We start from the raw sequence: 11422 nt of genomic DNA, 5'->3' as shown, positions 1-11422 counted from the left end.
CTATAAAACACTGGTGAAAGAAATTGAAGATGACACAAACAAATGGAAAGATATTCCATGCTCATGGGTTAGAAAGGCAAATATTGTCAAAATGTCCATACTTCCCAAAGCTATCTACACAATCATTGCAGTCCCTATCAAAACGCCAAAAGCATTTCTTCACAAAGCTAAAACAAAAAATCCTATAATTTTCGTGGAACCACAAAAGGCCCTGAATGGCCAAAACAACCTTGAAAAACAAAAGCAAAGCAGGTGGCATCGCAGTTCTGGATTTCAAGGTATATTATAAAACTGTAATGATAAAAACAGCATGATACTGCCACAAAAACAGACACAAAGATCAATGGAACAGAACAGAAAACTCAGAAATGAACCCACAACCGTATGGTCAATCAATCTGTGACAAAATCAGGAAAGAATACCCAGTGGGAAAAAGACAGTCTCTTCAACAAATGATGTTAGGAAAACTGGACAGCAACATGCAAAAAAATGAAATTGGACCATTTTCTTACACCTTACACAAATGTAAATTCAGAATGGATTAAAGACCTAAATGTGAGAAAATAAACCATTAAAATCCTAGAGAAAACATAGGAAGCAACCTCTTCGATATTGGCCACAGCATTTCCTTACTAGGTATGTCTGCTGAAGCAACAGAAACAAAAGTAAAAATAAACTATGAGGACTTCATCAAAATAAAAAGCTTCTGCAGAGTGAAGGTAACAGTCCACAAAATAAAAGGCAACCTATGGAATGGGAGAAGATATTTGTAAATGACATATCTGATAAATGGCTAATATCCAAAATGTACAAAGAACTTATAAACTCAACCCCTAAAAAACAAATAATCCAATTTTTAAAAGGGCAGAAGACATGAAAAGACATTTTTCCAAAGAATACCTACAGATAGCCAACAGACACATAAAAAGATGTTCAACATCCTTCATCATCAAGGAAATACAAATGAAAACTATAATGAGATATCACCTCACACCAGTCAGAATAGCTAAAATTAACAACACAAGAAACAACAGGTACTCAGGATTCAGAGAAAGAGGAACCTTCTTATATTGTTGGTGGGACTGCAAACTGGTACAGCCACTCTAGAAAACAGTATGAGGATTCCTCAAAAAGTTAAAAGTAGAATTATCCTACAATCCAGCAATTGCACTACTAAGTATTTACCCAAAGAATACAAAAATACTAATGCAAAGGGATACGTGCACCCCAATGTTCTAGCAACATTATCAACAATAGCCAAATTATAGAAAGAGCCCAAATGTCCATTGATTGATGAATGGATAAAGAAAATGTGGTATATATACACAATGGAATATCACTCAGCCATAAAAAAAAAATGAAATCTTGCCATTTACAACGATGTAGATGGAGCTAGAGAGTATTATGCTAAGCAAAACAAGTTGGTCAGAGAAAGACAAATACCATAGGATTCCATTCATGTGTGAAATTTAAGAAACAAAATGAACAAAGGAGAAAAGAGAAAATCAAAAAAATGGACTATTAACTGTAGAGAACAGAGGGCTACCAGAGGGGAGGTGGGTGGGCAGATGGGGGAAATCAGCATTGGGGATTAAGACTACATTTATTATGATGAACCCTGAGTAACATATAGAATTATTGAATAACTCTACTACACACGTGAAACTATATAGTACTGTATGTTAAATATACTTGAGGTAAAATTTAAAATTTAAAAAAAAAAAAAACGTAGCTTTGAAGACCACGATTTTAAAAATGGGGAGAGGAACCGAGTACACATTTTTCCAAAGAAGACAGACAACTTGCCAGCAGTACCTATATATAAAATATTCAACTTAGGCAATCATCAGGGAAATGCAAATCAAAAGTACAATTAAATAACAACTCTCACCTATTTGAGTTATCAGAAAGACAAGAGATAAGTTCTGGTGAGGATGTGGAGAAAAGGGAACTTTATGCACTCTCAGAAGGAATGTGTAAATTGGTATGGTAGGTAGCCACTATAGGAGGCAGTAAGGATGTTCCTTGAAAAATTAAAAATAGAACTCCTGTATGATCCAACAATCTCACTTCCAGGTATATATTCAAAGAAAATGAAAACTGGATATCAAAGTAATATCTACACTACCATGTCTTTTGCAGCATTATTCACATCTTAGCACAATAGCTAAGATATGAAAATATCCTAAGTCTATCCACAGATAAATGGATAAAGAAGATGTGGTATTTATTTACAATGGCATTTGGCCATGAATAAGAAGGAATACTGCCATTTGATTGAAAGTAAGACCAAATACTCACAACCAGTAGATTATTCTAGGACACCCATACATTTTTCTCCAAGGAATAAGCCTAATAAGACTCAGCTCTTTTGGGGGAGCCTGAGTGGCTCAGTGGGTTAAGCCTCTGCCTTCGGCTCGGGTCGTGATCTCAGGGTCCTGGGATCGAGTCCCGCATCGGGCTCTGTGCTCAGCGGGGAGCCTGCTTCCCTTCCTCTCTCTCTCTGCCTACTTGTGATCTCTGTCAAATAAATAAATAAAGATCTTTAAAAAAAAAAAAAATAAAAGACTCAGCTCTTTTTGTTAGCAAACTTCTTTGTGCAGGCTGCTCTTATTTTGACTAAATTACAGTTAAAACTATGTTTCCCAATGAAATGTGGCAACAAGGAATAGTTTTTATGAAACTGTCACTGGACAGAAGGAAGAAGACTGATCTTCTTATTAAAAGGATACCTTGGTGAAGCATACAACTCTTGATCTCTGGGCTTTGAATTTGAGCCCCACCTTGGGTGTAGAGATTACTTAAAAATAAAACCTTAAAAAAAAAAAAAAAACAACAAGAAGAAGAAACTTTCTTGCATAGGACCAAGACGACAATGCTGACCTGTAAGAAAGTCCTAGAATACACTCTACCACTTAACACCACAATAGAGCTTAGGTTTCAACTAGAACAATCAGAGCTCAATGTTTCCCTAAACTCTGAATCTGGTTTAATCTCTAGCCCTACCTCTTGACTTTGCAGGGTCAAAAGCAAAGAGCTACATACAGAGACCAAGGGCTTCCTGGACACCTAGCACAATCCCTTCCTATTTTCCCAAGAGTGTCACTCCCTCTTGACTCCCATAGGGAATGACAATGCTTACCCTGAGGAAGACAACAAAACCAGTACAAAACTCTGACCACTCAGCATCTTGTTCAGGGCAGATTCAGACCATGACCTTGGAGAGCAAAACCCTGCATGTCACTATTTGTCCACCTTCATAATGCCCATGAATGATTGAATGATGATTGCATGAATAAGAAAGACAAAGACACCAAGGAAGCCTCATTCTCCATTCTGACCTTGTCCAGGAAATGAAAGGACCTGCCATTAACTACTCAGGCCCACTGAGTGAGTGGGAGAGCAGGGAGGTGAGAAGCCTGCTACTCACTGTCATCACTCTTCATAATCTCTTTCAAGACCTTAATTCATTAAGGTCCCAGCCACATGTCTTAATAACAAAACCTGGAGACTGAGATTGAGACCACCATTTATTGCCAGGGCCACATCAAAGGAGCCACTCTGTACAGTGACCTCCTTACCACCTGTCAGGAATCAAAAAGTCACTATGTTCACAGACAAGAAGAACCCTATCCTCTGAGAATCCTAGCTCATTAAAGCCATTAGGAGGCTGTCCAGGAGATAAGGGGTGGAATGGTTGTGAGTTGGTGCCCCAAAAAGGGACTCTAGAAGCAGAGGGGAACTCAGCCACTTATCCCCTGGGGTCCATGATATAAGAACAAACTGCCCCTTGCACCACTCCACTGTGGTGGGCTCTGGAGGGTGCGCCACATGGCAGGGGTGGACATATTTCCACTGGGGAGTCATCTGCAGCTTCACCAAGACCTGGAAGATCCAATACCTGTTCCCAGTAAAAGGGGTGGATGCAAGGCTAGTTATCTGCACCCAATGCAAGTGAGGGTGTTTTTAAGAGATGTGCACGTTACTCACGCTTGGCTAATCAGAATCTTCTAGTATTGTTCAAATGTTGGTAGATACTGTAGAAACACACAACAGAACGAGACAGATAGATGCACACACAGAAATAAAGACGAGATAAGATGTGAGGTAATGAGAAAGAGAGATGCAGACAGAGATAAAAGGATCGAGATAAATAATGGCAAAGATGCAGATAGAAACAGACAGAAGCAGAAATGCAATGAAAGAGTGAGAGACAAAACAGAGACAGAGAGGCAGAGACAGATATAAAACGATGCAGAGACACCACTATGTTGATTGCAGCGTTGTTCACAATAGTCAAGATAAGGAAGCAGTCCAAGTGTCCATTGATAGATGAATGGATAAAGATGTGACATATATATACAATGCAATATTACTCTACCACAGAGTATTATATCTTACCATCTACAACAACATGGATGGAGCTAGAGGGTATTATATTAGGTGAAATAAATCAAAGAAAGACAAATACCATGTGATTTCACTTATACGTGGAATCTAAAAAAAAAAAACAGAACAAATGAACAAAGAAACAAACAAAAAACAGAAACAGACTTGTAAAAACAGAGAACAAACTAGTGGTTGCCACAGGAGAGATGGATGGGAGGATAGGCAAGATAGCTGAAGAGGATTAAGAGGTACAAACTTAGAGTTATAAAAGAAATAAGTCATGGAGAAAAAAAGGCAACGTAGTCAGTAATATTGTAATAAGGTGACAGATGGTGACTATACGTATTGTAGTAAGTATAGAGTAATGTACAGAATTGTCAAATCACTGTATTGCACGCCAGATACTAACATAATATTATATGTTAACAGTACTACAACTGTTAGTATTACAACAGTAAGGAAATACAATAAAAAGATGCAGAGAGACACACTGAAAGAAATATGAGGAACGAAGAGAGACACATAGAAATAAAGGTGCATAAATAGAGATATAACAGAAAGACAAGAGGGAAATGAAGATCTCATTGAATGTCTGGATCTAGTAACTTCTGAAATCAGCTTGACCTGAGACTTCCTCGTTAACATGAACAAAGTAAACGAGTTGGGTTTCTATCATGTGAAGCCAGAAACAGTACTTTTATTGTTAGTTATATTTTCTCAAAATAAAAATGGACCTTGATCAATGTGAATTCCCAAGATATACTGGAAACACCCCTGTGGTTCTCTGAAACACCAGGGGCCATTATATCTGTGCCCGCATAATCCCCTGTCAGCTTACACACACGATGCTCACCACACCTAAAAAGAGGCCAGCACACCCTTAGGCCATTGCACGGAACAATACCAAATACCCATGAAGGATGTGACTATCGGATTGATCTTCTATCTCCTCTGCCTGCTCTTTGCTTGGAACCCACACGTGCCCCTAGTTTCCCTTCAAGGAGCAGTATGATCCTTTCCTTCTGCACTGGTTTCCTGCCTCCACCCAGTTAAGAAGACTCAGGGTACAGAGAACTCATAAGCATGTTTAATCACTGTAAAATCTCTACATTCAGCTAAATGGCTTCAATGTGCTCCTCTTGCACCATCTGAGAAGGAAGAATGGAAACAGAAAAGCTCTTGGGGCAGGAGTAGATGCTGCTGGCAGGGAGCTCACAGGCAGAGACTCCAAGGTCAGTGCAGGAAGCAGCACCACAGTCAGATCCTCCAGGCAGGGGTCATAGGAGGTGACCTGGTGACTCTGTCAGAGGCACTGTTGGACTCTGATCCACATGGGGGACAGGGTGTCAGGCAGCTGGGAATTCTGGGCAAGGACAGGCAGACAACAAAGAAGGCGGAATCCCAGGTATCCTCCGGCGTCAGTGCAGGAGCCCTGTAGAAAAGAGGGTGATTAGCACAGGGGACCCTGAGGGACATGCCCTCTCCTCACTTCTCAGTTCCACTGCAGCATCAAAGAAAGTTGGGGTCCAGGGCATACTGTCATCACCTCCCAAAATATCTCTAGAAAGGTATTATTAACTCATGAGAACAGGGCACTCCGGCTACACAGATGTGTGGGAGGCTATGAAGCAGCTGTTATCCTTTCAGGGGATATTAAGTTTTACTAAATGTAATGATAACTCACCTTCGTTCCACCACTAGTAGCCTTTCATTTATAAACTCTCACAGGCAGTAGCTGCCAACATGAAACACAACGTGGGCATCATCCTGGTGTCGAACACCCAAGACGTGGCTCTGGATCCACGTTTCACACAAAGATGCCACCCAAGTTGTGGCCTGGTTCTGGAACAACTCTGGGTCTGCCTACAGAAACTGGGCAAACTTCTCCCTAACTCTTGATCTCTGTCGCAGGGACGAGGCCATGAACTGAGCGCACTCACCTCATGCTCTGCCCTCTTTCACCTGTGCCCACACCCCCACCGAATCAGAGCAGAACTAGTACCTGCTGGCGGAGACCCACGAGGTCCTACAAAAAGAAGGGATACAGAAAAAGGTCTCATTACACAAACAGCCAGTCTCTCACTCACCCCAAAGGGCAGTGAGATAAGAGACTTAAGTGGAATTTTACATTCTCCCTACCCATCAACTACAAGACCTTAACTGCCCTAAGTTAAATCCCCCAAAATGAATGAAACTGTCCCCAGTAGGAAGGGAAGCAGATGCTCTGACCCTCATAAAGAACAAAGCTTTCAGAAAGGAGCCAGAGAGACAATGATGAGCTGTCAGGAAGCCCTAGAATATACTCCACCTGGGACCTCCGTGATGGGGTTCTTTTCAACCAGTAAAGTCAAATTCCAAAGCTTCCCCCTAGGTTGTTCCATCTCCTCCCACCACCAGCACAGCCTCCTTCCTTTCAGGGTCAGAAGGAAAGAGCTACCCCTAGAGGCACAGGCCCCCCTGAACAGAGAGCCTCAGGCACGGCCCTTCTCCCCCATTTCTCCAGAGCGCCTTACCTTTCTGGCTCCTGTGACGGACGATAAGACCCAGCCCGAGGAAGATCAGCCCCAGCACAAAGCCTCCGATGCCACTCAGCGTCTTGCTCTGGGCAGATTCCGACTGTGCCCCTGGGAGCAGAGCCTGAGTGTCAGGCTGAGTGTCAGGCTGAGTGTCCCCATACCCCACAATGTCCCTTTGGGAAGCCTGTAGTCCAGTCTGAAGTACAGGACCTGGGGGTGCCAGCAAGCCCAGTGCTCCCTTCTGGCCACCCTTAAGGGGAGAAAAGGACCCACTGACAGACCCTCACACCCAGCGGGTACGTGAGAGTAGGGGGAAGCTGCATCCTGCTCCTCCAGACACAACCCTAACCTCAGACTCCAAGACCCCAGCCACCAGCCAGAGTATAAATCCTTCAGAGCTACAGGGCTGGGCTGTAGGGTCAGGGGGTGGAGAATGATCTCTCTAGTATCTAGAAAGACAATGAGATCGAGATTGTTCTGACGCTCCTGCCGTGGGCATCAGCAGTGACATCGAGGATGAGGAATGGAATGGGACGGGCTGGAGGAAGCTCTGCTCTCTGTCCTGTGGGGCCCATGGTGAAAGGATACAGATTGCCCCTTACGCCACTCCACTGTGATGGGGCTCTGGAGACTGGGGTGCTCCACATGGCAGGTGTAGACATCTCCTTGCTGGGGAGTCATTTCCAGCATCACAAGGATCTGGAAGGTCCAGTCCCCATTCCTAATAAGTGGAGTGGACACCATACCAGCTTTCTCCTCCTGGTCATTCCGAAACCACCGAACTTTGATCTGGCCTGGGTAGAAATCTGTCACAGAGCAGACCAGCATGTTGTGGTGGTTCAGAACCTCCGTCCTGGATGGGGAGACGGTCACTGTAGGTTCCACTGAGGGGAGTAACAGACAAGAAAAGACAGTGAGATGTGAGACTGCACGGCAAGTCTCCCCATGGAGAAGAGTCCTGTCTTGGTACCAGGGTGGAAAGATCCCTGGATTCTGAGTCTTGGATTAAGATCTGAGCTTGGCCACTGTATTAGTTCAAATAAACACGAGTCAGCTTATTTTTCAAAGTCTGAAGAAACAATAGTAATCATCCCGTGAAAGTTATTCTTTGGTATTAACTGATAAAATGAAGCAATTTTAAATATTAGATTGCTGTATTACACACGACACTATTCATAAGATTTTTTAAAAATAGAAATAGTAAAGCAGGACTTCTTTCCCTCCACACCTGTTGACATACAAAGTGGTTGCTAATCTCTAACTCCCAAGGTAGCTAGCTGTGAAATTAAATTGTGTTATATAGATGGCGTGTGATAAGGTATTTGTCTAGACATACGTGCTTATTAAATATCTACAATTAACTTGCAGAATATCTACCCCTTAAGTGGATGATGATGACCTGAGAAGGAGTTCGGGAGAAGGAGAATGGGTAGGGTTTAGGCAAAAGGAAACCTGAAACAATTTTTTTATTCAGTAATTTACTAGCATCAATTTATTGACTCCAAAAGTTCAGCTCTTCCTATTCTGACACTTGTTGAGATTGTCTAAGAAATTAAAATTCTGCCTTCCAACACCATTCAAATATTGTTTATATTTTTAGTAAACTCTTTCTTAGACTTTGCATTCACAATCCCTAAGTTATTAAGATTGAAGTCACAAGGTTTACTTTAAAACATGAAGCAAAATAACAAAGACTAATTAATACAGTCAGTCTTTAAGGCTTATTTACCCTTCTGTTTTCTCTTGAGCCTAGTGGATGGGTGGCCACCTGCATTTATTCATTAATTCCACGAAAGTTTGCACTCACTCTAACTGTCAGTCATCGTGTCATATACTAGGCAGACAAGGACGAGCAGCTCCTCCCCTCAGAGAAGTCCAGGACTAGTGGCAACCATTTAAGAAAACAGCATTGAGATGAATCATAATTTGAAACCAAAAAGTCAAAATTTGGCGTGGTGACAACTCTTAACATATTTACCACGTGTGTGCCAGGTGTCCTCCCCCTACCAGGCCCAGCCCACTAAGCTTGGCAGGGGCTGGCACAGCTCACTGAAGGACTAGGGCAGGGACAGGGGCTCACTGGGCTCTGCTTAGGGAAAGGTGGGGAGGGAGAAAGCAAACATTCTTAAGTAAGGAGCCGGGGAGACGCAGAAGTGGTGGAAACCGCATAGGAAGCACAGCCCTACTGGAGGAACCACCCACCTCTGCGGGGAACAGTGAGGGGCTACGAGGAGGGGCGGGGGGGGTCTGTCCCCACCCCCACTCCCCGTCCCCGCCTCCCCATCCACCTTGTGGGCCTGGGTCCCATGGGAGAGGCCACACCCACCGTGCTGGGTCTTGCCAGTACCCACAAGAGAGACTGAGAGGGAAGCCCAGCTAAGACCCAAAGGCAGTGCTTACCTAGCCTCTGCAAGGTGGAACTCTTCTCCATCTGGTAGTTGTGTCTGCAAACTGTGTCCACCTCCGCCCGCGCCCGCTCCACGACATCCTTTTGTCTGTTCCAGGACTGGGCGATAGACCGCCCTGGCTCTGTCACCGCCTGGTACTCCCCCACGTTGCTGTCGAAGCGCAGGACTTCCTCCCTGTTATAGATTAATCTATCCAGGAGCCGCACCCGCTTCGTCCCATTGGTGAAGAAGCACTCGCCCTTAAACTGGAACACAAAATCCTCTGCGGGGAATCACCGCGGGTCATTCAGATCTCCACCGCTCAGCCCAACCGACAGCCACCGCCCAGCGGGTCTTGTGGGGCACTAGCAGGCGGCCTGATAAACCTGAAGGCCTCCCACCTTGGATGCCTGTCACCCCTGCCCTGAGCATCCTCCTTCCCAGGCCTGCCTGCCCTCCCCTGAGGGCTTCCAGAACTGCCTTCACACAGGGAGGGGAGGAAAGAAAGCCCCTCTCTTGCAGGGACAAGCCCTGCAACCTCTGAGCTCTGACTGAGCCTGAGAACTGAGGAAGACAGGGCAGTGGGGCTGATTTTACATCCATCCCTGTGCTCAGATCAGGACATTCTTACATGAAATCCCATTTTCCATACAACTTCAGGGAGCCTCAGAGACAAACAAGTGTCCACCTAAGCACAAGAGTTCAAGAGAATGAGGAGAAAAGTCAAAAATGAAGCTTGACCTCCTCCTGAAAAGCATATTCTCTTGGTCCCCTGCAGAAGACCTTCCTTCTAATGCCTGAGTTTCTGTCGCACGCACCCAACTACACTGTGAGGTTGCTCACTCCTGCAGGGCCAGAAGAGACCCACATCTTCCAAGTCCTAGAGAGAGACATTCATAGAAAGAACATAGTCTTTGAATAAGATATAATAGATTCCATTAAACCCTGCCATTTACCAGCTTGAGTAGGTTACTAAACAAAATATTGATATCATATATATAATTTGTAAAACAGAAGTCATAATGCCTACACATAGGAGTGTTAGGAAAATCCAGAGAGAATTTATATGAAGATACTAATCCTGTGGCTGAAATGGTTTCTCAGTATGTGCTATTTCCTCTTCTTTACAGTCTCCTTTCTCCTAAATTCAGTCCACCATCAATTCAAGTCTCTGAATCCCACACAAGTTACTATTTGACCATAAACCAGTGAAACTTGAAGTAAAGACTTCCTGTTTGTGGTCACCCTGTCAGTTTCACTCAAAAACCAAGAGTTTGTATCCATTTGGACTCCACTCAGAATCAGGAATGTAGAGTCCTTTTTGTCAAATACTAAGACTGGAGAGACTATCGCTGCCCTATATTTCTCCAGCAGAGAATCCCATAGTGTGTAGCCTAGATAAGGTCTTGTGGGGACCTGAAATAAAAAATCCTGCTGTGTCTTCTTTGGACAAATTCTTATTTTCAAAAATAACTCCAATGTCACTTTGTCCCATCAGTGGTAGCAGATGCATGTTTTGTTTCCTCCTCCCCATTATAAAATTCCCAGGATGGATTGAGCCCATAGATGTGGATGTCCTTATCTCATCATTAGAGTAGAAATAAGAATGTAACAGAGTTGTCAACCCCAAAGAGAAGAAACCTGTGATGAAAGACTATATATTCTGAGATCATAGAACCTTCCACATTCCAGCCCAAAGCTCCTTCAGAACCTTTTGCCTAAGGTGGTGGCTCTGTGGAGCAGGTGCCCTTCACTTACGTGGAGATTCTCTGCCCTCGGCCACTGGGATATTTAGGACCACCAGCATCATCATTTCAGCTGCTGTCCAGAGGCCTTTGGAGATCCACAAAGCCATCTTCCCAGGCATCATTGGGAACAAAGGAAAAAGAAATGGTAGTCAACACAGCTCCTACCTAGTAGCTCTGAGTACTCATTTCAGAGAGTAAAAGCCTGTGAAAGCTTCCATGCACAGTAGGATTGGAGAGTCCCTAGGAAGGGAACCAATCTGAACTATTGCCGAAGTACCTCACCTGTCTCTGGGCAGAGATTTTTTATAAAGGTTCTCAGTCCAATACCTAGAACTGTGTCTTCATCAAATTATACTGGATAAATATTTGAGGTGAAGATTTT

At 43.7% G+C, this 11422-nt stretch overlaps 1 protein-coding gene across 2 annotated transcripts; it reads right to left on the bottom strand.

Annotated features, from left to right (window-relative positions):
• Nucleotides 1-5455: 5455 nt before the first annotated feature.
• Nucleotides 5456-11159, bottom strand: LOC308343950 (HLA class II histocompatibility antigen, DQ beta 2 chain-like; the record flags this gene model as incomplete). Of its 2 annotated transcripts, XM_080805212.1 has the most annotated exons (6): nt 5456-5821; nt 6392-6415; nt 6903-7013; nt 7508-7789; nt 9306-9575; nt 11051-11159. In XM_080805212.1, 6 exons carry the CDS (start codon nt 11157-11159, stop codon nt 5808-5810), a joined length of 810 nt encoding a protein of 269 aa, XP_080661338.1. The 2 variants fall into 2 exon arrangements, with proteins under 2 accessions (XP_080661338.1, XP_080661337.1); XM_080805211.1 differs by lacking the exon at nt 5456-5821 and having other exon boundaries at nt 6348-6415.
• Between the last annotated feature and the right edge of the window lie 263 nt (nt 11160-11422).

Source organism: Martes martes (assembly GCF_963455335.1).
Source record: "Martes martes genome assembly, chromosome: 6".
NCBI classification, from domain to species: Eukaryota; Metazoa; Chordata; class Mammalia; order Carnivora; family Mustelidae; genus Martes; species Martes martes.
This window is presented reverse-complemented; position numbering and strand designations above follow the sequence as displayed.